Source organism: Centruroides sculpturatus, unplaced genomic scaffold, assembly GCF_000671375.1.
Source record: "Centruroides sculpturatus isolate CEXI.00-Female unplaced genomic scaffold, Cexi_2.0 scaffold1060, whole genome shotgun sequence".
In the NCBI taxonomy this organism is placed as follows: domain Eukaryota; kingdom Metazoa; phylum Arthropoda; class Arachnida; order Scorpiones; family Buthidae; genus Centruroides; species Centruroides sculpturatus.
In genome coordinates, this window is record NW_019385223.1 from 99,845 (window position 1) to 127,745 (window position 27,901).

General features: G+C 28.9%; 3 protein-coding genes across 3 annotated transcripts in view; all 3 read right to left on the reverse strand.

The window, feature by feature from the left end:
- Positions 1 to 3,606: 3,606 nt before the first annotated feature.
- LOC111636367 lies at positions 3,607 to 6,228 on the reverse strand. The gene is made up of 5 exons (XM_023381601.1): positions 6,121 to 6,228; positions 5,889 to 6,047; positions 5,471 to 5,561; positions 4,004 to 4,170; positions 3,607 to 3,869 (listed from the first exon to the last, which is right to left on the reverse strand). The coding sequence occupies exons 2-5, from the start codon at positions 5,913 to 5,915 to the stop codon at positions 3,750 to 3,752; spliced, it is 405 nt and encodes a 134-aa protein (XP_023237369.1). The 5' UTR covers positions 5,916 to 6,047; positions 6,121 to 6,228; the 3' UTR covers positions 3,607 to 3,749.
- Positions 6,229 to 6,236: 8 nt separating this feature from the next.
- The window catches only part of LOC111636361, a 74,410-nt gene continuing 52,745 nt past the window's right edge, over positions 6,237 to 27,901 (reverse strand). Inside the window, exons 8-10 of the mRNA XM_023381594.1 lie at positions 9,494 to 9,659; positions 7,630 to 7,765; positions 6,237 to 6,575 (exon numbers count right to left, since the gene is read on the reverse strand). Coding sequence (XP_023237362.1) covers positions 6,331 to 6,575; positions 7,630 to 7,765; positions 9,494 to 9,659 — 547 coding nt within the window. The 3' untranslated portion in view covers positions 6,237 to 6,330. The remainder of the gene's footprint in view (positions 6,576 to 7,629; positions 7,766 to 9,493; positions 9,660 to 27,901) is intronic.
- Positions 25,592 to 27,561, reverse strand: LOC111636366 (innexin shaking-B-like). Its single transcript, XM_023381600.1, has one exon. The coding sequence runs from the start codon at positions 27,304 to 27,306 to the stop codon at positions 26,221 to 26,223; it is 1,086 nt and encodes a 361-aa protein (XP_023237368.1). The 5' UTR covers positions 27,307 to 27,561; the 3' UTR covers positions 25,592 to 26,220.

Consider the following 27,901-nt stretch of genomic DNA (forward strand, 5'->3'; position numbering starts at 1 on the left):
CCATTGAAACTTTAAAAAAATGGTGGAAAATTTTCGTTATAAATTTTATTTTGATGACGTTTTAAATGAATTTTTCATTCAGTTTTGCTTGTGTTCAATGATAAATTATTTCGATTTATAAATTTTTTTTAAATAAATAAATTTGTTTTGTTTTCTTTTTCGATATTTTCATTTGAATATTCAATTTTTCAAAATTCTTTCTACTGTTTTCTTTTTCCTTTCTTTTCAATCGTTTTATCGCGCTTTTCCTTTCTTTTTTGTTGTTGTTGTTGTTTTTGTTGTTGTTGTTATTTTTTTAACTTCCAACAAATACGTTTTTTTTTCCTTCCTTTATTCTGTATTATTTCTCTATTTTCCCCACTTTTTTACTTTACTTTTTCATTTATTATCTATAAATTTGACCATATTTTTCACATTTCGTGCTATTTTTTTTTATATATATTTACAGAGTCAACTTTCCTCCATTTCCAACTATTAATTTTTTTTTCCTCAGTTATTCTCTTTTCTATTCATTTCAGTTCTATTCCTACAATTTAAAAATTATTTTATAAATTTTTTCCCCCTCTTATATTTTAATATTTATGCTATCACTTACACATTCTTCTACATCAATTTATGGACATTATTCTTCTCTTAACGTCTACAAACGTTTCAAAATCTTCTGTTTTAACAATTAAATTTAATATCATTGCATTCGTATTATTAAACTTTTCACTTCCATCAATTTCAATTATCATTTTTCTCCCAAGTCATATTTTTTCAACATTTTTAAAATCATCTGACGACTTTCTATTATTTTCAAATCTATCTCTTTCAACAGTTTATGGCTCTTTATATATATATATATATATTTTTTTTTATTATTTTTTTTTTCTTCCATAACCGAGCGCATTTTTCTACCAATATCACTTCTATTCTCCATTTATTATCTACATTTTCAATCATTTTTCTAGCATATTCATTCTGTTTTTCAATCATTTTTCCTTTCTGTTTCGCTTGGAAATCTTTTAAAACTATTTTTCCCTATCAAAAGCAACTATTTAAAATATTTTTCTTTCTTTTTCCCTCTTTTCATTATTTCACCTTAAAAAAAATTGTTTAGGGAGGGAAAAAAAACACTAAGGAATTTATAATGGAACGATGAAGAATTTAGCCGTGTATGTATATATATATATATATATATATAGCCTTACCCCCTTTTCTTTATTTAGAAAGGTCAAATTCCGAAACCTCTGTAAGCTCGTTTGGAAGATTTGGAGAAGACAATGGTCCTTCCTCGATTGTTATATGACAAACCCTCTTGTTTATGAGGTATAATTTCGGGTTTGGTAAAGTACAGTATTCACTAGAAGTAACAGGTGTGGCATTTTAAGGAAAATTATACAAAATTATCATTACTCGACAAAGAAATGTTGAACAATGTTATTCAGATTAAACATCACCAGATAATTTTTTTTAAACTAAGAAATTGCTTAAATGATGCACTTTCCGCCAATAAGAACACAGTTTAAATAATCGTTTGAAATAACCGCAAACTCCATGTGTTCTTAATAGGAAAGCATATGGCGTGTAAAGAGTAAATTTTACACGTCTTAAAACCGTTACAGAATTATCTTTTTTTTTTTAAATTTTTTTTATTNAATTACATTAGCAAGAAATTTTATTTCTTTCTCTGAACTAATTTCCTTTAAATAAGTAAAAAAAACATAAAAACTTCAACTGGAACTTTCACATATTTTTTTTTCATTTTTATTTTTATTTTTTAAATGATAACAAAAGAGATTTTAAAACCATATACCGGTTCTAATTTCCATTAGGGAGAATTAAATTTCCGAAAAATATAGGTCAAAATACATTTAAATTTAAATATAAATAAGTTATTTTAAAGACGAATTTAAGCAATTAAAAATGGGAGATTCGCATAAAATATTTTTTATTAAATAAACGTATCCCATATCGAAGGACGACGAGATATACACCAAACAAGTTTTAATATAGGAGTGTATAAGTTATATATAAATGATGACAACACAGGAAATCTGAGATAGTTTTTGTGGAAATCTCGTCACAAATTTCCATTAATGAGACAGAACTTGTGTTAATCTCACAAAAAATTTCGTCAGAATGTACGTGATATACAAACCAAAGAATGGTTATCCCGGTTTTTTTTTCAGGATATCCAATCAATTGTTTTTTTATATGATCAAGATATTAACGCTGATCGTATAGGATTATGTGAGATCAAAGAAAGTCGTGATGACAATCTTATATTGTCAGAAAATAATACAACAAATTTTTTTTTTTAAGTTTATTTTCCGTTCGTCAATTAACGAGGACATATTTTTATTTTTTTCGTTATAAATCGTTTAAAATTCGTCTCCACGTCTGAAAAAAAATGTGTTGAATCACCAGCTGCATTTCATAATTAATTTTACAGCGAATTGCGCTGTAGGGAAACTTAAATATATGAATTTTTCACTAGGGTAAACCAGTATTGATACTGTAAATGGTTGAAAAAAAAAGAAAAGAGTTCGGGAGCCTTCAAACCAGTTAGTAACTGTCTTAACCTTGTCTCGAATTTTATCCATATCTTTTTAGGCAAGGTCACATCATTAACAATTGTCCAAGTAGGCGGATTTTTACTGACAGTCAAAACAACGCCCGAATTAATCAAAGCCTTCAATTTTCTTCGATAATTATAAAGTACGAAACGTCTAGAATATCTTTAATTATGACTGCGCTTCTTCTATTCATATAACTCAGTGCCCTATGATGAGATGTTTTAACATTGGCAAACACAAAGAATTACCCAAATGAATAGTTGAAAAAAATCTACGAACCGAATACAATACAATTCGCCAGTGAACTTTATGGTTTACTTAAGAACGTGAAAGTGTATTCTAGTTATTTAGTAACCTGTAAATACAATAAATTATATAAAGGGCGTTGGTGTATATATAATAATTCACGCCAGGTCTCTTAAAAAGCCAACTCGTTGAAGTGTACAGGGAGCAGTAAATGTGCATAGAAGGATGTAAATTCTTTATAAAAATCACACAAAGTGGAACAGGTGAAAGTTTAAAATACTTTAAAACATTTGTGAAGAGAGAAAAACATCTGCTAGAGGTAGACAACAGTTGCGTAGGTGAAATTATCAGACACAGTTACCTTTATAACGGAGTGTTCAAGGTAACGATGCACATCCTCGGAAATAATATTCAGTGTTTTTTTTTTTTATGGTGCTTAACCGTAAATCCGGTTGTGATAGTTCGGCAGTTTAGAATAGAGAGGAAATAATTATTTTGTCACCGAAATTATGGTTATACAGGGTAGAGATTCAAGGTCGACAAGATTTTCCTTATGGTGCCAGAAGTTTTCATAATTTGATAATGAAATGAATATAAAATATATACATTAAAGTAATATAAAATATATAATTTTCTAAGAAGATTTACATTTATAATATGTATTATAAATAATTTAAAAGGTAAAATTTGAAAAAAAATTTAAAAATTTTTCAAACAGCATCTAACGCCATCTGTCGATAATCCGAGGAAACATTTATGTATTGAAACCATTGAAACTTTAAATAGCTTTATTTAAGTTAGTTTACATTATAAACTTCATCACCTTAGTAGATTTATTACGTCATCAAGCGTGCGGAATTACAAGAATTACAATATTTTTAATCAATTATTAATATTACTATGGATTAAATTTATACGATTCCAATAAATTGAATTAATAATTCAATAGTAACGTCGTGGAATGCCGTATTTACAACGAATCGAGTGTGATTCGTCCTCCCCTCTTGTTAAATTTGGCTCGTATTGAATGGATAATAAGTTTGTAAAGCTTCCTGGCGGACACTGCAAAACCATAATTACAAATTTATCAAAGTTGTAATTATGTAATTAATACTAAATCTATTTAATTTTTAAATTTATAGAATGTGACTTCCATTATAAAAGGCCATTTTATTTAATATAAAATTTATATTTACGTTTTGTTTAGTCCCACAATCGTTAAGTGGAATTCTCATAGTGTAAGCTCTCTTTCCATCTCCTCTAAGTACACATTTATTATGACCTTTTCCAACATAAGCCAGACCTCGAAAGGGGTATGCAAAGTCTATTTTCACTGTCATGAATTCTCCACACGTTAACGACACTGAAAAAATATACAACAATCGGTAACAGTGTTATAAACACAAATGTTATTCAACCTTTACTGTATATATATGTTTGAATGATAGAAAAACATACAACGAGTATAGAATTAACAGGAAATATTATCTGTCTGAAAACAATAAATAAATTTTGATATACCTGAATGTTAACCGATTTAGTTCTTCTACATAATCAAATTTTATAATAATATATTAACACTTTTATATTTAAATAATATAACCTATAGAGTCAGTGGCATAAATACAATTTTGCTTTTGGGGGTGATCCGGGAGGATGATTCCCTTAACCAAATGATAAGAAATATTTAATTAATATTGAATTATTCATTAATAAAATGTAATTTTAGATTTTTTTAAGGCGAATTTTTTTTAGTATAAATTTTATTCAGTAAGTAAGCCACAGTATAGAGTAGAGGAATTTTTTCGGTGTCTTTTAACCACAGGCTTTTAGTGAATATTCTATACTTTATATTCAATGCAAAAGCCTGAAAATATTATCTAAAGTAATATTTTTCAGTTACTTTAATAGAATAATGTAATTATTTACTAAATATTCCCTATATCCCTTAATAAACATGTCGTATCTGCGAGTGTATACGTACTGTACTGTACTTCAAGCTGTGAAGTTCTGATAGGGTTTTGTAAAATTTGATCGGTTTGAAAGAATAAAATTAAGCAAAATTTATATTTTATAGTTCGGAAAGTAACGATAAAAAGTCATTAATTATATTTTATCATTTTAAACACTTAAAAAGTAACATATTTTAAAGCCTAATTCTAATGAAATACGGTCAAAACGTCGTTTGTATGCATTAGTATTTAAAAAAAATGGAGGTAGCCGTTACTGCAGGTTCAAGTGTATTAATTATTAATTTATATACATTATAATAATTAATAAAATTATGAATTATATTATAAAAGTATATAAAATTCTAGTAATAATTTCTGTAAAAGTTTTAAAATCTGTCAGTAAATATTACACTGGATCCGAATAAGAGTTAGCAAGTATACATTAACAATATACAGTAATTAATTCTTAAAATTCATCGCCTAAATATATGCATAGTCATATCTCTTGAACAACTTCATAAATCTAGACATGTATAAAAAGTGTAGTGTTGTATAATAATAATAATAATTCAACAACAAATGATGCGAGTTAAAAAAAATGAATCACGTTTAATCCACTTAACAGAATAAACAAACATGTATAGAATAAAACACGATACATATTCATCACATCATATAATAACATACAAAATTAATGTCATTAAAACTTACATCTGGCTCTGGAAGACGTACGACGTGTCAAAGGATTATAATCAAACCTCCTTCTTCCGATATATTGATTAAAACAGTAACCGAACGATAACTAGAAGAAGAATTTTCCAAAATATATTTTAATTATTAAACATTAGTAAAATTTTAATCTCTTAGTTATTTAAATTAACATCCTAGAGCTTAAGAAGAATTCTTACTGACTAGTTAATTAGCATATACTCATGTGAATAAAACTAAAAATCTTCTTTTAACTTTAAAAGAGTCAATCATCTAGTATAACAAAACTCGTTAAAATTCATAATGTCTACTGCTCATTATCTCGTCTTTTATATGCCGTTTTTATTTACTGTTTATGTATTGCTACGTGTCATTTTTCTTTTTATGTTGGACGAAGTAATGAAACCATTTTAGTACTTACCACGATTATAAACACTGTCAGCTTCATTGTCAGATAGATTTCTTGTAGACTGTATCGGTAAGTGGTGTGGTCATCTACATAGAAGACATTTTGATTTCATTTTTTTTTTCTTGGTAACCGTCTCATTCAAACTGGTTTTCAGTTTCCCAGGTGGCCTCCCTAAATATGGTAAAAACACAAGGTTTATTCGAAAATAAAATAAATCGAAGCCGAATAAAAATAGTTTACTTACTCGAATCTGTCGAATTTGTTAAGAAAAAATTACAATTTAGTATGAAATAATCGCGTTGTAATATAAAATCTATACTGTTTTATTGTGTATATTGAATAATGAGTCATGTATATAATTCAAAAGCAGAATTATAGGTAGAAAATAATACAAAAAAAAGTTGTTTTTTTTATTAATAAACCCACTAAAATACATTTTAATTATCTTTAAAAATTATCTTTTGAAAGGGACCGATGGATACATTAATTCGATTTCTTTGTGTTCTCGTTCTACTATGTCCATCTGGTGACAATCGCATGAAGTATTACGCGAATGTCTCCTCTGTGCTATTAATAGATAAATGTTTACAGTCACAGAAATGACGAAAGAAGTTATAACTGCAGCACTTCCGATCAACCAGGGTATGGAAAATCTGGATTTTGTATCCGTTAGAGACGAAGACGTAGGCTTGACCTCTTCTGTAATGTATAAGATAAATAATCAGTAAAAAAAAAAATATATATTTTTTAATTCTTTGTTATAAATATTAAAATTATTATTCTAGGTGTATCGGTAGATTGAGATTAGTGTAGTTGCTTAATGACTTCTGCATCTTTTTCGTTAAGCTGCAGTCATTTGTTATCTTAGAAATCTTGCTACCATTAAAGGTTTATTATGAGTTTTAGAATCAATACCACAATGTTTCGGACGTAATTTATATAGATCATGGAGAGATGTAAAGTATAATAGTTATTACAGGGATAAGAGGTCTAAATATCTGATTTCTTTTTGAAAACTTTTTGTATGAAATTAGGTCATAGATTTCTGTTTTCTTGTACGCCATTGAGGTTTTAACACGTTCTCTATCATCTCCACAATACATTTTTGTTAATTAAATAATTATTTACTTATGAGGTAAATTTTTTTTTCATGTTATAGACGGTTTAGAATCTACTCTTACTTTAATGGCTGAACTTTTTTTCGGTTTTCACAATACGAAAAACAATTACTTTGCGAAAGAACAGTAAAATATATGTTCTTAAACGATAATCTATAATTTAATGTGTTTATTTTATTTATTTTTATAGATCTATTTTATAAATTACATACATTTTTCTTTTAATTTTTTAAAATAAATATTAGTTTTATTCACATTCAAAGACTAGCTTTTACCTAAAGAAAAAATTTGCGATTATCAGAATCATAATTTAGAATTTTATTTGAATTTATATTTAAATAAAAAAAATTAAATTGTTTTTTTTTCTTGTAGAATTTCAACAATTAGAAGAACAATTTATTTCCTAAATTACTCGATAATATCTTATTATGTTATTTTTTTTATTTTTATTATTAATTAATGTTTATATTAATATTTCTTTCATTTTTTTTAAACTTGTAGAGTTATCGGTTTGGAGGAGATTTTAATTATTTTACCGATAATTTTGGCACGTTTAAAGCATAATTATGAGACGATTGAAAGTATTTTTTTTGAGTTTAAAACATGTAAAATTTTCTAATATATTATATACTTACCAGGGGGATGAGGTATACTTCCTGTACTGTCCACAACAGTCACTTCATTGCTGACAGTCATGGTATATAAGGGTGGTTGAGAGATAGATCTTCGTTTCCTCCCATAGGACATTCCACTAAACTCTCCGCAATCAGCCTAGATTAAACACAAGAGAGAGAGAGAGAGAGAGAAAACATCATTTTTTTTATACAATAAATGTACTCTTAACTGATAAACGTACCTTTAGATCTCTTAATTAAATCATTGCTTAATTTCTAAATGAGGTTTTTAAAGTATTAACAATCTCAAATTATGTGGATAATGTATTCTTTTGTAACGTATCAGATAAATATTCATTGTGAAAGTTTATGAGATGGCTCGTAAAATGGCCTGACTTGGAACCATTTCAAGTTATTAAGAAGCGCTACACGAATTATTTTTTAAACTTATAGATAAATAATTTTTTATTATTATTATTTTTTTCTTTTATCAGATTATGAGGTGGGAATAGGCTATAGAATCCTGTGGTAAATTGCAAAATGCTAGTAAATATTCAGGGTTTAAGTAAGTTGTAATTTTGATTATTATACACTTTCATATGGAGAAAAAATGTCTGTATAAAAGTATAATAATAACTTGTATATCGTTGATTTTTTTTAACTAAGCAGATTTTTTGGGAATTCGAAAAAAAAAAGAAATAAAATTTAGATTTGTTGTGAATATTTTCGGTTGAAAAATTTAGAATTTTCCAGCTCATGTTTATGTAAAGAATATAAAAGAGTTGAATAGCAGTGGTTGGAAAATTTTTATTTCTATTTATGTTTATTTTTAGCTGAAAATATTTTACATTTAAACAATAAATAATCATAATAAGAATTAAAATTTACAGGATTTAAATATGATATTTGTGTAAACACTTTTATGTTTTCGTTATTTTCGATAGAATTTTATTAAAATATAATCACAGTTGTTTAATATAAATATTAATTTGAATAACAATAGCAGGACCATTGAGAGCTTGTTTACGGACCGGTTTAGATTGTGTCCCCCTTTTTTTTATGAACAAATAAAACACGTAAAATGTCCCTTTATTAATTAAAAGCAGTGTTAAACAATTTTACTTTTTCTAGTTAAAATAACACTAATTTATACATATAGGATCTATTAAGGCCTCCTAATTTCCTGGGATAAATCCCCAGTTTCCCCTCTCGATTAATTGGCCTGCTTATAGAACATGTGCAGATCAATCGCGGTTATATAGGCTTTTGCATTTGGTATGGATAGAGAACCTACGACAAACGTTTTATTTATTTATTTATTTTTACTGTAAATACGCTTGCTGCATCCTCCTAGAACTTAAAGCTGCCATTAATGCAAATAATCTTTGAAAGCTTAAGGGCTGCTGCTAATGATAGCAACAGCACTTAAGCTTTCAAAGCGCAGAGAATCATCAATAAAAATATATTATTTCTGACAATTTACTTGTTTAATTGATTCATAACTATTACTATTATTATTACAGGAGTTAATTAAATAACCAGAAAATAAATTATTAAACTATTTTATAATATAAAATAATTTTTTCTATTGAAAATAAAGTCGTCAATATGCTACTAAGTTATTTTCCTTAGACAAAAATTATAATAATTTTTATTTAAAAAAAAAAAATAGACATAGTTTTTATTTTCAAGAATAGTATTATATATTTTTAGTATAAAAATAGCAAAAGTTATAGATTATTTCCCAAGTAACACGTCAGAAAAAAAAAATGCAGACGAAAATGTTGAGATAAAAGAAATTGGCATAGGTTGAAGTTATAGTAATTTATATATATTTTTAAAAAATATATTGATATAAATAGAATATAATAAATTTCATATTTACCTCGGGACAATCATCTTGACAAATGACAACGTTACAAGTGAATGCAACTCGGACTCCATCCAGAAATCTAAATACACGAAATGGTATATAAAGATAAAAGTCACCAGTTGTTCTGCTTTGATCATCGACGTATACTTTATCAGAAATACTCAGATCGACTGGACAGCTGAAAAACAATTATCGATTTTTTTAATAAAACTGTTTTTTATATAAAATTAATTATTAAATTTTTTAAAAAAATTAAAAAGTGTGACACGAATCGATATACTTTTTTTTATGTGTGTGTGTTTTAACTAGCTAAGCTGATGAGTACACGTCTTTAAAATGTTTTAACACTAGAGAAAACATTAAATATACGCCATTTTGTTTCGTATACATGTTTAAATCGGGAGTTACTAACCTTTTTCCTGCAATGACCCTCCCCCATATATTTGTTTCAATCCACCTCTTAAAATTTTTATGTTATTTTCCAAGATTTTACGTAATAAATAAATTATTAAATCAGTTAACGAATTTCCCACAGTTTTACTTTGAAAATTAACATCCACCCCATTGAGTTCCATCGACCCCTTTCAAAATTCCATTAACCTCCGGGGGATGTCTGTATCGACCCCGTTTAAATGCCTGGTTTAAATTTATAAACAAAATATTTTATGCTTAATATACGAAATACAAAATGGCGTCCATTTATGGCATATAATATACTGTATTTACATATTCGTACAAAACTAGAGTTGCTAGTAACTTGGAGATAAAATTCGGGTTCTTCCCGAAAAATACTAAATTCTTCAATTTTATAGACATGCATTTTGACTCTGCCAGCGACATAAATACACTTAAAAGATACTTTATTGTAGTAAAAGTTTTTAGAATAAAGTTCTGTCGATAGATGGCAATCGGAAAAAACCGGGACATATGGCAACCCTATACGAAAGATGTAATATGCTTCTAAAAGCGTGAGATCCTAAGCAAAGCGATTTTAATACAGTTAGATAAGCAAACCAATAACGTAGCCCGTTTTAAATGAAATTTTTCGTTATTGGTTTGCTTATCCAGGTGTATTAAATTCATTTTGAATATACAAGGCAACGTGCTCAACTCCCAGATTGCTTATGCCTAAAACTGCGTTATCATTTTAGTAAAATTAATTATATTTTCATTTTATAAAATTTCAGATAAAACGAAGTAAGTTGGTTTAAATTTACTAAAAATTTCATATTCTTACTCACGGCAGATTAAGATATAAATTCTTCACAGACATCGTGACGGACAGACACGCAAAAACCAACGTTTTTCAATAAAAATAACATACCAAGAGCAACCGAGAGAGATAAAACTTGGAAATTTTCCCCAAGTTCAGAAAAAAAAGCCCGAACAGTAGCTAATAGAGAGGTTGCGGCCGAAGTTTTCATTTCTCAAACGTGAACGCCGAACGTCGAGCGCCGCTTACAAGATAGCGGCGCTCGACGTTCGACGTTCACGTTTGAGAGATGAAAGAAAGAGATGAAAACCTCGCTAATACCTCTATAAATTAATGTTATTTTTACTTAAAAATATTTAAGACTGCTTTTTATTAATGAAGAAACGTTCTAGACATATCATTTGTTTAAAAATAGGCAAAAAAGGGCCTGGTAATAAGGGGGAAAAAAGGGATCTAAGTGTAAAATGGGCCCAATACCAAGCTTCCGAAGGCCTTAATAGTATCTAGATTTTTCATTTATGTCAGAAAATAGAAAAATTTTCTAAATCGCGTACTTATACGTTTATAAAGATGAATTAATTAAAAATTTTAGAATATATTCAGCACGAGCAAAGAAGAAGTAAATCAAATTGATGAACCATTTCTAATTTGCGTAAAGGGAAAAATTTCGTGTAACTTTATAATCTTCGACGATCATTAGCGAATACTGCGGAAAGGAATTTTTAAAATTTATCCACAAACCAATGAAAAATCGCGTTACTTTCTCTTTTTTTTTTAAAAAAAAAAACGTTGTAATAATCCCTGTAAAACTCTCATCTACGTTTGCCCTAATTTAAATTTCCATCTTCATAACGTTAAGCTTAAGAAAGTAGAACATTAATCACTGGTATATTTAATTTTTAATGCTTCTATAATTATATTATGTTAGTTACGAAGCTCGATAAATCGAATAAAAGTCAAAAAAAGAACATTTATAGGCTCTATAATGGGGTAGAAAAATCATCGACTCTGCTATGCTGATACAGAAAATATTGATTGTCAATTTTAACTTATTTACTTAAGGTCAATAACACTTTACTTTCGATTCTTGTTATATTTTAAGCATTTTTTAAATATTCATCCGCTTAATTACAGTAAAATTTGCCTGTTAAATGCCTTAAAATTGGTGCTAATGCACTTAGATGGCGGCTTCGTGCTTGAACTTTGTCGGGTTGTGTGTGGTTAGGAAAATCGCTATAATGATTGACTAATCAATATCAGTAGAGATGTTACTGATTGTAAATTTTTAAAGTAGAGTGGGAATTTCCTCTATTTAGCAATCGAGATAAAAAAAAATTTCCGTTTTTAGTAGGTTTAGTCGGCATCCTACTCCATGCCGCTAGCTGATTATGAAGTGCCAAATATGAAATGTACAAAAAATATATTTTTTATAAATTTAAAACAAGTCCCAACATTTAATCCATGATATTAATTACGATTCTGATCAGGGTCGGGCCATAAACTATGATATATAAAAGGCCTTAACAATAATACTGTATATTTAAAAGCGTGAGGTACTAACTGTATCCTATTACTTCATGCCCTAATCTATATCTCGTAGTTTCAGGTAAGAGAGGCTGTGTCTCTATTCCCCTCTTACCTTTATAAGTAAATAAAAAAAATCAAATAAGTACAGGGAAAATATTGAATGTGAAACGTACTTATATTAGGTGTGTATATAATATCTAAGAGTTTATTTTAACAGACCTTCTCATACACTCAGACAAACACGTTCTCATGCCTGAGAAGGCCTGAAAATGTGCATGTCAGACGTCCTCTATCAGTTATAGTTACACTAATTCAAATACTAGGCTTTATCTCCTAGCTTTAGGCCCTTAATTTAGGACCTAAAGCTAAGAGAATCCGGGCCTAGTTCTGGTTAATATAATTTTTTTTAAAAAATTTGGTTATTTTTATTATATATAAAGCTACAAAATATAAAATGATATTATTGGCAATTAATAAAAGAAGGAAAAAATAATAACTTTTAAAAAAAAAAATTGTTTATTTATTCGATTTTAACAGCATCAAAATTGTAATTTTTTCTAAATATATAATTCGATAAAATGTCAAAATAGCTGGATAGAACAAAGATACACTAGAACAAAAATCCTATAATGACGTAAAAGTTGGCAAGTATCCATAAAAGCTTTTCTATATAAACGAAATAAATTGATTTAATTTTAATTGCACATACAACAATTCGAGTGAATATTTTTCACGGCGAATATTTGTATATCTAGATTAGATACGGTCGAGAAAATATCCGATATTTTAATAGACTTATGTGCCATTCTTATACTAAATTTCGAATAAGTTTCTTTGTTTATGTTTAGAATAACTTACTTTTTATCATTGTAAGTTCCTACTTAAAATATACACAACACACAGCACACAAACAACACATTTAAAAGTACATTATTAAAAAAAATAAACATTATTTTCCATTAATATATAATTTTTTTTTTAAAGTGAGTTAGATTGATCTAACTCTTCTTCTTAAGAATTTCTTTTTTTCAGTTATGTAAATGATGTATGTGAGGGAGTACTATAATCCAATTTTGTTTGTTAGTGAATATAAAATAGCTAATAAAACGTATAAATAAATAAAAAAAAAATATATATATATATATATATAATAATTTGACACAAAAAAGCTAAATTTTAATCATTTTTAANTGTCTCTATATATGCATTTGTGAACTGTTATTTACGATATTTGTAATCATTTTTGTTTAATCACTTTATTTCGACTTTTTTTGCTAATTATGTTTTCGCTCGAACTTCGTTAAAATCTTAACTGTACCCCGAACAACGACCGAAGTTGTAGGAAGAAATTCGCCTATTTTACCGATCTAGGTATCGCCCTTTTTCAAATTTTAATATCGACTCGAAATAATTTAAAAAGACAAATTACAATAAAACGGTTTATTATCTAACTATCAGAAATTTCCCAACATGCCAAGGAAGAGAGGAAGGAGCAATTAAATAATTAAAATTATAAAGGATTAAAAAATATATATATATATATAACAATTTAAGACGAAACTTTATATATATACAATTAAAAATTTAGTATTTAATTTACGATTTTAAATATATTTTATTTTTTAAATTTTAATAATTAAATAGCTGTATAGGAGTTGCGTCGCGTCGCGTTATGTCCTTTGATTATTATTATTTTTTTTAAATTACCGAAATCGATTGGTTTTTATGAGTTTTTTAATTAAACTGTTTAAGAAAAATGCCGAAATTTATTGGTTTATAGACAAACAACGTTTACTAAATGAGAATTTATGGAAGATAATGCAATTTTTTTTTTTTAATGTTAGAACCACTCGGTTGCGACGCGCCATTAAGAAAAAAATAAAATGGGGGAGAGAAAATCAACAAACTCATTTTATCAATGCCATTTACTGATAAATAAATTTGCGTGACATTTTAAATTTTGCATACTTTTATCTGTAAAATACTTATTTTTTAATGTATTTTCAGTAGAAATTTAATATTTATGAGTTTAAAATTGTATAAATTATACAAAGTTAGAGGAAACAAGAGCGAAAGACTAGAAGAGTCGATCGAAATTTTATCAATTTCAAAATTAATTCTCTGGAAAATTCCTTTTAAAAATTTAAAAATAGAGTTGTATAACCGATTTCTAGTTAATTTTGCGTTTAAAAAACATAGAAAAGTCATGAGAAAATCAAACGATTCGCCCATCCTGGACGTCTTTCAGTTGCTCTACACACACACTACGAACGGACAGACAGATAGAACGCATTAATTCTTTTTTTTCTTTACGATCATTAATAACAGGGTAGCTTCGATTCTTAGATTGTGATGCTTCGAACATGCGACTATCTCCATATGGGGAGAGTTAACAGTCATCGACCTCTTCCCCATGTGTCGGTATGTCTATTTTTATATAACTTTCTATATTTGAAACACTCTAGATTTAATACTATAGGTAAAAAGGGAGGTGTTTTTTTTCTTTACAGAAGAAGAAAAAAAAAAATGCTTTCTGTGTTTCATTCATGTGACTGTTTCGATTCATTGTTTAAACATCTCATTCTGTAGTAGATCAGGTTCCATTCGTATGCATAATTTACATCTTAATTGTTTGGTTTTCATTTCGGTTGATAAATTATCTCTTATTTTCCATTTATATATATACATTTTGCTTTAATTTTTATACCTTTAACTTCATTTAAATTAAAAATTACCATCTTGGTTTCTGTTCAGATTAGTATTTTGCTTTAATTTTCTCCAATTTTTATTGATTTACTTTATCTAAATTAAATATTATCCGTTAATTTCCATTCGAACGAACATTTTGTTCTATTTTCTTTCGATTTTTATATGTTTACGTTGGTTTCATTCACGTTCGAAAAGCCTCAATTCGTGAATGGCTACATTTTTCATTCACGTATCCTTAAATGATTTTTATTCTATTGTTCAATTTGTATGGTAGCTCGACGATAAACATTATCTAAATTTTATATTTACACGTAAATTCGAGAAAAAAAAGTAGGTTATTAAAGTATAGAATTGAAAACAATTGAATTGTTTTGAAAGGGGATAAAGAGTTACGAACAATGTTTACAAACAAAAGTAATTTTTCTAACGTCGTAAAATAAGATTTAAATTGTAAATTTCGTATATATATTTACACCACTAAATTTATTTATTTACATTCATTTTAATAAGGTTATTTTCTTTTTTAAATCGATAGATTATGTGATATAATTATAACTCTCTTGTGTTAATCTCTTCGGATTAAATGCTAAACTAAGTTAATTAGTCCCCCCCCTTTTAAAATTCAGGATGATACTTTTCGTGTTTTAAAATATTACAAATTTATCATTTATTATATTTTAATTCTTTAAATTTTCTAGGAAAAAAAAAATAAGAAAAGAAAAAATTATTTTAAAATTTTCTTGCATATATTTTTGTAAAGAAGAGCTTTGAAAAATTTCCATTTGTTTAAGAAAATTACGCGTGTCCAGTTTCGTGGACACGCGTAATTTTCAGAGTGTAAAATATCAGAAACGTTATAAACATTATATGTAAAAAAAACCAAAGAATAAACGGTAGAATTGCAATGTTAATTCGGTTTTAAAGTGTAAATATTAATATTAAAACGCGCTCTTTGCTAATCCGACCGCTGATGATTGGACCTCTCGATTATCCGGCACGCGTGTGACATATCCTGTACGTTATTTCATATGTTTTTTTTTTTAATACAGAGTTAAACTTACGACGATCGAATTACTCATTGTACTGTACATTATATAATTTCACAATAAGAAATCCATTGTCTTCGGGTCTCCGCGCTCTCGATTATCCGGCACTTCTTCGAGGGATTGGCGAGATTTAATTTATAAATTTAAACATTTGTTCGGATATATAACGGAGGTTTATCGAAATTCGTTAAAGGGATGACTTAACAGTGAAGTTCGAAACCGGAACAAATTATTATTATTTACAAGTTGAGATCTTTCAAAGTGTATATAGGCCTATACATTTGAACTTTCCAACGGCTGTGTGTAATTAACCTAATGGAAGGTTGAAATCAAGCGATTGTACAGACGACGCCCATGATGTGAATGGACAACTTCATTCGTCGACTTCATTAGAGCAACACGTTTTCCAAACGGATCGCGTGATCTAAAAATTAATAATTTAGCACCCTCTTTCTTCTCTTCTGTTTAAAAAAATTAATAATAATAAAACAGTGACGTAATCATTACGTCAAACGAAAAGTTGAAACATTACTCCGAACTTTTTTCGAAATGGAAAAAAGTACCCCCAAAAAAAAACAAAATGGTCGTGTGACCGGAGAAGAAATGAGAAATGGAAACATTTTCTGGTATAAAATAACGTGACTAGAAGGTAGAAAATGATAATGGCTACGCTGTGTAATCACGTGACCGTCCCGAAAACATTCGATTATAACCAGACCAATTCGTTTTTCAATAATAGACCCAAGAAGTTCGCGCGTGAAGTTAGATCATAAAGCGTATAAAATAAGCTAAGAAGTATTAATCACACCGTACTGGAAGTAATCACGTGACGAAATTTAAGCCCCGGGGGAAGAGGTGAAAAGAGGGGAAAAAATCAGTAATCTCGAGCGTAAATTCAAAAATAGAGTATGCCGGAACGTTTCCATATTTATAATTTTCCAAAAATACACTCAACCTTATTAAATATCCTAATATAAAAGAAATAAACAGTAAAGTAGTGTATTATAAATGTTTATATACAGTGTATACTTTTAATTCTGTTTAAGTTACTACTTTTAGAATGGGCAATCCCTTTAGAATAATAATAATAATAATAATAATAATAAACTCGATACGTAGGGATGGAGAATGGAGAAGAAGAAGAAGAAGAAAATGGTGCTTATAACGATAACCTTATTATAGAAAAATATATATCCACTCTGCGGTTTCAACTTTATAAAGAAGTTTGGTACAATAAAACTCTTTCCATTTCACGTGACTTGGGTGCGTTTAGTAGAAGTGGGCGCACTTTGTAGTCATCTAATGACTACAAAATGAAAGAATTGCGTTTGTTCCCAAGTACACTCGATAGAGCAAACACAGTTAAAATTTTTTTTTACCTTTACTTCAATTATTATCTCGATTTGGCCCGTGCCCTACAATAAAAACAAGTTTAATTAATTAATTGAAGATTTTAAGGTCGGTTAAGAGCTTATAAAACTGCCAAATTTACTACCCTGCACGTGTATTTTTTTATTATTTTTTTTTAGCTCTTCTTACGCGACAAAATTGATCGCTTCCACTTTTAAATGGGTGGAGAGCTTTAATGTTGAAGTGTACTTACATAGTTGGTTAGTTTATACGTAGTGGGGAAGGTCTTGTCGGCGTTACGGATGTGTTAGAAGGTGAAGTGTGATGTAAAGGATGGGAAATGTGAACGAACTTTCGAGTGGTGTAGAATGTCTGTTTGGTCTGTAGGATACGCTAAATGGAGGGAATGAGGATGGATGGGCGCAATGTTTAAGTGAATCGTAGTTTAAAAGTGATTTATATTACGTGTAGAATAACACAAAATTGTTTCTACGGTTGGTCTTAGAATTGTTCTATCGTTTCCTACGTATTATGACGTAAAATAATAATAGAATATTTAAACGCGCATAAATATGAGACTTCTAATCCGCTTATCTTTATTATGATATTGTATGTTTAACCTGAAAAACCTTTAAGTTTTAGAATAGTTTACACTTGGTCTTTAAATTTTCACGATAAATTAAATAGTATAAGAGCATAAAACAATTTATTAAGATCATTTACATAAGCATAATATGAAAAAAAATTTATACAATTTTATTTATTTTTTAAGTATACTGTATAAGTTCGAAAACTATCGATTATTACTCTAAATAATAAAGAAATTCTTCAATAAAATTATCTAATTAACAATATAAAGTAAATAAAACAAGCAGGATAGTCTTATATAATATAAGATACAAAAAAATTAACAAATATATTAGAATAATAGGTTCTTGCACGATTACAAGTCAGACAGACCTGACGTATGATGTATAACAAGTAGAAACAAAAATAAAATAAAAAAAGTCGATATGTAAAGAACGGAAATCAAACCAAAAAAAATATATATCAATATATATATATTAAGGAATAGAAAATAGAGTAGAATAAGGGATGCGATGCGTAAAGATGCGGAAGAAAAAAATAATAAAAATTTAACTTAAACAAATTCCGAGCTTGCTTAAGAGTAATTATCAATCTAGATNATAGATAAGATAAAAATTTGTTTCTAAACTCCATATATATGGCATTTTTAAATTAATAAACAAGAAGATAAAAAAGTAGGCTATCGATATTCCGTTACAGACAACTTTCAACGATTTATCAAACAAAAAAAAATAATGTTTTTTATATATAAAAACAAGAGAAATGCAGTAAATCATCACTTACTTGACACTGTCAATATTGGAGACAATGCAATCGACTGGGTATTTTTTTTTAAATAGTGTTTTCATTTATTACTATTATTCATTTTTACAATATATAAATACAAAGGGATAAAGTAAAACATCAACACGGGATTAAATACAGTAATGTGCTCTTTTGAGTATGTAATTAGACGTTTTTAAAAGGTAACGTACTGGAAGATGTTACACAGATAACCTCTAAGTACAGTAAGCAATTAATAACTCGTTTAGCTAAGAGATTTTAAAAGTTATAACGTTGTAGCAATTAGGTCATTTTTACAGTCGTCAATGGAATAAAACGAAAACAAAGTGAGGGAGGGAAAAAAAACAGTTTGTGTGTTTTTTTTATTATTTTTAAATATACAAAAAAAGTTATTTTATACGTAATTGAATAAGTGCAAAAATTCGAAAAAAATTTTAATCTATCAACCGAAGAAAAATTCAATTTCTATATTTTTCCAATTCACTCGGAGTAATAACAGTTTGTGAATAAGTTTCATCCTATTATCCAATTCGGAATTGCCCTAGTATATGGAGAAGAAAAGAGGGAGTCGAAGATGATTTCCCTGTTTTCTTTATTACCATTTCCTTATATATATTTTTTTATTTTTTATTTCTTATTTCCTTCCCTCTACTTTGCACAGTTACATGTTGATGGGTTAAAGTTAATAATCACAACGACCATCTTGAATATTCTCACGATTTTTTTTTTAAGTATGAAAATAGACAGAGAAATATCTTTTGTTTTTAAGTACAATTTTTATATACATATTTGTGTATTTTATATATATATATATATATATACAGTCATGAAATTTTGATTCTAGTACAATGCTATTTCTGTTACGTGCTTCGGCGCGAAGTCATTCCTGTAGATACATATCTTCTTCTTATGAAAATATAGGAGTCGTGATGTTTTAAATGCACTCCTCCTTATCAAAAGAAGGTAGTAATATCATATGAAATAGTTGAATAACCTCGGGAAATATCTTTAAATATATATATATTAAAAAAAATTTCGAAGTATTACGTATTTTTCTTTAATAATTTAATTTCGACCGGTGATGTTAATCTCTATATTACGTCCCCTTCTTTAATGTAACTATTGTTATTTAAAGTAACATCTGGGAATAATTAACCTGATTCTGTTCTATTTTTATCCTTTAAATTTATTTTTAAATTTCTAATTTTTTCTTTAAATATATATTCTTTTTTTTTCTTAATATTATTTTAAAGGATGATAGACGGTAATTGTCGTCCCTATAACGCTTTATGTATCGATAAAATGTCAATGCTCTTCGATTTAACGTTTGAACTTTAAAAGGATATTTTTTTTTATTTATTTATTTTAATCTATTATAAATTCAATTTTCTATATTTTATTATAATCATAAGTTAAATATATCGTTTAATCATTCGATTGTTAAAGGATAAAAACATTAATTTACGAATTAAAATTTATGTATTCGACTAAATTACGGGGGTTGTTTTCGATGTTGAATGAATAAAACCCACGCAGTTTAACGAATGATTTTTATAAAATTTTATTATACGAATCACGTCCTTGTTAACAGAGATATTCTCTAACTCCTAGTTTGTTTAATAAGGAGCATATCAAATAGGAAAATGAAGGTTTGACTTTGATAAATAAAAGTGGTTATAAGATATGATGCTACGAGGAAAACACTTTAAGAAGGTTTTAATTGTTTAAAGGGGAACTTTCGACGAGGGTTATACGTTTTTACAAAGTCTCAGGTGGATTTAGGGTCTGATTTGATTTATAAAATCAAAGTTGGCCCCACTCCAGATAACAAGAAACTCTTAAATTGTGTTTTATCTCTAAACTCAAATTAAAGGAATCTGGGAAAAGCTCTAACCAAGATTTTTAATTTTTTTTTTTTTTCTTTCTTTCTTGACTATATCTTTTCAGGGAAGAAGCAAAACGTTTTAGTTTTTAGTCTAAAGAAACTTTTTAGTATCACTCTATACTCCACCTCACAAAAGATGCGGCTCTTTTTTTAAGTTCTAGTTCATATTTTATAGATAAAAACTTAGTTTCAACCTTCACATTTTATGATTAAATCAAAATTTATATAAGGACAATTTATTTTTTTTTAAAAAAGAGTAAATATTTAAAAATTTAAAATAAGAACGTAAAAAAAAACATAATCTCTGTCTCATCCTTTAATAATGTATTTTGTATAACAATGAAGAGAATGCAAAGTTTTTATTCCATTAAAATCAGTAAATTTTTGAAGTTTATTTGATAAATATTGATAAAATATAAGTTTTTCTATAACTATAATATTTTTATAAGGCAACAATTTTTATAGAAAGAGTAGGAGAGAGAGAGAGAGAGAGGAGAAAACCTGAGAAAACAATACGAAGGTAAGGAGGGAGGGAAATAAAAAAAAAAAAAGCATAAAGAAGAATCCCGTGTGGCAAGTTAGCATGCGAAAATTATACAAGATATATTAAAATAACTTCATTTAATTTAAGTGAGAACTTATTTTGAAAAATGCCAAAATAGCAACTAAGTTTTATAAATTGGTTTCTTTCGGTATTTCTCTAGGGTTTTTACTCGGGTTGCGAATGTAACTTCAATTTATATCTCTTGGGAATAAAATTGTTCTTTTCTTTTATAATATGCTCTCAACTATTTTGATGCCAAAGAAAACGTTAAAACAACCGAATTAAAATGATTTAAGTTTAAAAAAAAAACACGCACACACATGCCATTATTTGAATTCTTAAACAAATAAAATAAGAATAAAAGACGTGTCGTAGTAAAGGAATAAGGATCAAGTGACAAAATCCTGATCATAAATATCCTTGCTGTGTGGTTGTTAAACGTGATATGAAGATAGATAAGATAAAAATTTGTTTCTAAACTCCATATATATATATATATATATACATATAAAGTTTTAAACCGTGATATGAGGTCTAACTTGAATATATAAGGCTTCACCAATTCGTGACGTGTAACAAGAATGAGGTAACTCATAAGGGATATATTAACGGAGGCGATATTAATCATGTTGTAAGATTACTTTCTATTTCTTCACCCCTGTTTGTTATGGAAAGATTGACCCAGAGTCTGTATTGCAATTAACTAAAAGTGGGTTTCTTCCGTACAGGAAACCAATCTAAATTGTGATTATTGCTCCTACTAACCTTGAGATAAAATAGTTTTGTACGATAACTGGGTCTTGCCTTAATAAAAAAAATAAAATAAAATAAAGTAGGGTAAGCACAAGAAGCTCTCATCTATAAAGTTGATGAATGAGATTAATAGTCTCCAGTCTAATAATAGGGTTGGATTATAGTTAGCATCGGTGGTTTAAGTAGAATTATATCCTAGATCCTTTGGGAAAAATATATTTAAATAGCAAATAAATTATATAAAGTAATGTTTCTATGATGTCGAATAAAATAAATTTAATATTATTTTATAAATTATTCATGAATAACTTGCAATGGGTGTTTTAAAAATAACAATTATCGAGAAGAGCCATAAGAAATAAACTTTTCTATCATTCTTTATTTGTTTTCATCCCTAATAATTGCTCCCATTACCTTTAACTCGTCAAATTAGTTCGGGGGATATTTAGGGAGTGGGGCCATATTTCGCGAACCAACCGTCCGATTTCCCTGAAAATTTCTGGAAAAATTTCCCTATAACATACAAAATTACCTACAGAATTTCAGAAATTTTTGACAAAATACAGGCGAGTTATGAAGCTTCAAAGTGGATGAACAAAATCGTGCCCTCCCCCTATACACTAACATCCATACATACAGAAATAAATCCCCTAACTTTATTTTACATTTCTCGACGTTTCAAGATCTCCTGAGTCCAAAAATGTAAACATTTTGTGGGTCATTTTCTGATCGATCGCCATACTTTCCCTTTGTTATATATCCCATATAACAGACGGGAAAGTAATTTAGTTTTAGCCCATCTTTAAGGAGAAATTAGGACGTAAATATTATATAAACAACTAAAAATAGAACGGAAAATCTCGTATATAATCTCAAATTTAATAATAGAAAAGTAATATATAAGATAATTATCATTAACATGATTAATGGTGTGCATCTCGAGTATTGATGTTATCGGATAATTTTCATTATTATAATCTAAAAAAAATTATGTTTATTAGATAATAATTGGAAGAAAATTAATGATATTTTCTCATAAAAATATTCCTTTCATTATCATAATTTATCGAGAAAATAGATTAATAAAATGGGGTAAGCATAACTTGTTCATAACACTGATTAACGAGCATTAACGATGACGAGTCATGTAATAGGTGAAGAATATAATCATCATCAATATAATCTTAACATAAAAGTAATGGCTTGGTATCTTTAATTATAATTAATTCATCATAATCAATGAAAATTATTATAATTACAATTTGTAAGAGATTTCTTAAGCATCATCTAATTTCAAGCAATAGAATATTATATAATGTCTTCTCAATGACTGAGTAAATTTATGTAATATTTAAGCTTGGCCTATAATAATTATAATTGGGCATAAGGTAAATTGACTGTAATTTCGGAGCATGATTAGATTATCGTTAATATAAATATAAAATAAAATTATAACCATTAAATTTGGGATAATTGTAAAGAGAAGTATGATTATAATAAAAATTTAATCGTTTAAACAGGGTCAGAAAGGTATAATAACCTAAGGTCTCACTCTACTCTCAAATAAATTATTCATTATTATTTAGTAAATGGAAAGGCCTTGCTTTAGGGCCACACTAATCTAAATACCCATCCTCTATTTAGTTGTAGTAGCCATAATAGAGAAAGAGAATGAGCGTAAAATCAAGGAATAAAGTCGAGGAATGAATGAACTTCAACGATAAGAATTGAACACGATTATAACTTAAACGATTTTATAACGTTTAAGACCGTAAAAATTATAATATTTAAGAGATTTAACTGTTACGAGAAGAGAATAAATCCAATATATTCTATCGATAATCCATTCAAGCATAGATCTGATAAGTGTATTAAAAAATATCAGATTTCGGCATATCAATACTGCGCTATACATTATCTAGTAGAGACCCCAGCTGCAAGTAGATAGCTCCATATCAATTTTCTTTATTTTATAAGATTTCTCTCTCCCTCCCCCCAACTTCAAACCGTTATTTTATTATTTATCTTCCGTAAAGAAGCGCATTAAAGAAATTACGAGGATCATCCGAGGCTTTTATAATTCTGATCGATGTAACGAAATTTAAATTCTTGGATCCGTATTCTTAGAAAATAAAAAAAATAATAATATATAAGAAAGGCTAATGTGAGTTAAACACGCCACGATGTGATCTTTAAAAAATAAAATAAAAGGAAGTCAAAAAGTTTTACAAACGTAATGAACTTAATTAAGATCCTAGCGATAATTTCGTTTAACGTTCTCCTTTTTATTTGTGTTAAAATAAATAAAAAAAAATCAATCTTAAATGGCCGTAAAATGTATAGAATATCCGTTTTAGTATAATGTGATAATGATCTGCGCTTTATTTCTTGTAAAAGTTTGAAAATTTATTAATAAAATGGAGTTATTCGAGTTTTAAAGTAGGCCCGATACGGAGGAAAAATTCCCAGTTTCTCTCCTATACCGGGGCCTTCGACAGCGGGTAAAATGGGATATTTTCCGTAATCTATAATAGTTTCCACCCCTATAAATTAATACTATTTTATTAAATATGTAAGAGAAAAGGGCCCGTTTTATCTCGGGTCCTCTAAGGCATTGAGTGTTACTACAATAATAATAACATATAGAAAAATTATCCTGTTTTAATCTCTTATACTAATTTATATTAATAAAATAAAGCTATAAATTTATTCGGGAATATTTAAATAATAGAATTTTCATCTAATTATGGAGTTATTATCGTTAGAATAACGTTACTGACAGACTTTACTAAATCGAAATCTCTATGTAATTAATAGGGGAAATGAAATATATATATGCAAGTGTATAACTAGAATTTTTTTCCTGTTAGCATAAAACTAATAAATCACGTTATATTTTTTCATAAATGTCACCAAGTTTCATACGAAGAGCGGAGAGTAGGACAAACAGGCAATCTATTTCTCAGTATTGTTACAATAGTAACATCCAATCATTTATGATGTGCCTACTGCACAGACAAAAATATAGTTTGACTGTAACAATAAGGGTGGGGATATTCTTCACTAGATCATCCGATGATAACATCTATCAACAGTTACTACGGCAGTAACAGTCCATCAAATATAATCGTTATCAGTAACTATGGGGGATAACCCTTCGTAACGTAACAGCTGTCAGGAAGGCCTATATGTGTTCTGATTAAAGACACTAGAATGTAGGCCTAATACTACAATAGTTATGGGATGTTAAAAAATCGATTTATATATGGTTTTTTATGGTAATAATAAACACACTGAAATTTTCGATAACATTTTATTTAATATATATGAATTTTTACATTTGATAACTTTTTTTTTAAATATTTCATTCACATGCTTATTTCCAACATTCTTTTATTTTATTTTACATCTTGCATAGACCTATTTGTTAACATTTGAAAGATAATTTTTTCATATATAATTTATAATAATCAATCGAGAAATGTTTCATTTTAAATTTTTTCAAACCTACATAACTACAGCTGCCCATAGTTATAAGAAAACGGTGTGGAAACATTATTATTATTATATATATTTTTTGTTTTTTTGGGGGTTTATTTCTTTGTAAGATATTACTAGAAACAACTTTATGTATGTATATGTATATGCTGTGTGTATATGTATATATATATATATATATATATATATATATATATATATAATCGTGGATCGTTCGCAAAGTTGTACAGTACAGTACGCACCCCTGTACGCGTTAAAATACATACGAAATTTTCATTCTAATACTATATTACTACGTATCTGATCACATTTCATGTATTATTTTCAGTTTTTCTTTAAGATCCTGTGTCTGTAAAATGCAAATTTAAAACAAATATTGGCAGTTTGAATGCAGATAAACCATTTATAAAAATCCTAAATTGTTTTGTGTTAGTTTATCCCGTATAAAATATAAAAAAATTCATAAATAAATTCACAATATGGTACTTACTTTGCGAACGAGCCTAATTTTTGTTGTTGTTGTTGTTGTTGTTTTTTTTTTTAAAGAGAAGGTTCTATATTTATATATACTTTTTAAATATATATATGTATATATATACATAATTATTTAGAAGGGAAAAAAATCTTTGAATGAAATAGAAACGTGATGGCAGTGCCTGAATTAAGGTTTTTTTTTTTTTTAGTAATAATTTTTCTTTAAATAGTCCTGAAGTAATTTTAAAATTGTTTGAAGAAGAGAAGGCTATATACTTATGTTCTAAAGTACATAACATGACGGAAGAATTATTGTGTTTATATAGGCACTCTTAGTGTAAAAATTTATCATGCTACTCATTTTCTTGGTCATGCGGATTCTTTGGGTTCGGTGGTCATTTTCTTAGCCATATCGGCGATAACTTCTTTGAATATAACAGAATCTATATTTTGTCCTAGCATGTATATGAGAAACCAGTCACCTATGGATCCCCTGCGCACTACCGTGTGTACGTGGTCCAGGTGCAGCACCCGAAATCTCATATTGAGTAGGTAGACCCGAACTGGCGGACAGGCTGCGATGACTAGACGAAATATCAGCACGATACCCGTAAGGGCAGCCAAAATGATGAACCAGAACCAGAGAAATATGTATATTTTCTCGTTGATAATATTTAAAGGTAGGATACAAAGGGCATCGTGCGTTTCTACGTTGCCAGACGCGCCGTATTTATAAAAACGGCACTTGGTGACGCGTGGAAATATTCTTATCATGGGATCCGTCCGGTCTTCTTGGTCCATTTCGGAGAATTTAATCACTTCTAGGCCATAGGTGAGAAATTCACAATCGAAGAATCTATCCATAAGGAAGATCTGTCCCACCACATTGCTGAAGGCAATGGCTTCGCACAAGAAATATCTGGCAGCGTACCAGTCGTGATGCCTTAAACTGCACATGAGATAATCCACTAATAGTTTCTTCTTCTGCTTCTTTTCTGCTTCTCCGCATAATCCCACATCCAAATCCATCATCAAAGCCTGGATCTTTCCTCCCTCCCACATTCTCCACAACCAACGTGGTATATAAAAAAGGGCGGCTTGAAAAAACAACATAAAACATACCCATTGATAGTAGCGATGATATTTAAAATTGGAGGCATCTTGAGAGGCATCTATACCTGGATGGGGCACCTCTTTACCAACTATCTTATTGTAAGCTCCGGGGATGGTGAAAGTAGTGTGGATCCAACAGAAAGTGTTGATCACCGTTTCGGGGATGTCTGTGCTACGAATGCAATTGATAGGTTCACCGGCGTACTGCTTGGTGGTGACTATGATGCAGAAGGCCAAAAGAACAAGAACTGTGACGGTGTAGTGAAGGCGAAATACATTGTTATCTATGTGAACTCGGCTGACCTTTAGCAGGCTCTTCAAACCCCTCAACACGTCCAACATTCCGACCCCTTCCCTCTCCAGGATGCTGGTGTCTACCCTGGGCTCCCGCCTACGAGGGTAGCTAACTCTCTTTCGCAAGTCCCCGGCGAGGCCCTCTAATGTAGCGACCAGCCAATGGACCAGAGACTCTTTGGCCGATCCGGGGACGGGCGTTGACACTTCCTCCTCATGGGCACGGTTCGCAAACCAACGAATCACTGTTTCGGACGGTTTAGTTCTCTTTTTCAAAGTATCAGAAATCTCTCCTACCTTTCGTCACCCTCTGGCACTCAGTTTGCACTTTTGATCGTTGGTCGCAACCATGGCGCACATGACGACCTTTCTTGTCCCGAACGGGGAAGAGCATACACCTTATTGTCACATGTCTCGTTTCTACGCGTTTTACACGATGTCGTGAAAGTGCCGTTACTCGAGCATCTACGGCTCCATCTGCTGGTGGCCAATGTACGTCTACACGTTTTTGACAGTCCGCGCTGTCTGATTGGTGCAGCAATCGACCAGTACATTTCTGCGGCGTTTAGGTACTTTCTTTATACGGTACTAGCGGTCAAAGGTTCCAAACGGACGAAAGAAGAAGCAAGAAAAATAACAAAAC

Bases quoted from the DNA above. Each gene is read 5' to 3' on its own strand.
- LOC111636367 (XM_023381601.1), bottom strand. From the start codon at position 5,915: ATGAAGCTGACAGTGTTTATAATCGTG. The intron at 4,171-5,470 runs GTAAGTTTTAAT...ATATTTTTTCAG, and splicing joins TACGTCTTCCAGAGCCAGAT to TGTCGTTAACGTGTGGAGAA. The intron at 3,870-4,003 runs GTAAATATAAAT...ATGGTTTTGCAG, and splicing joins ATTGTGGGACTAAACAAAAC to TGTCCGCCAGGAAGCTTTAC.
- LOC111636366 (XM_023381600.1), bottom strand. From the start codon at position 27,306: ATGTTGGACGTGTTGAGGGGTTTGAAGAGCCTGCTAAAGGTCAGCCGA.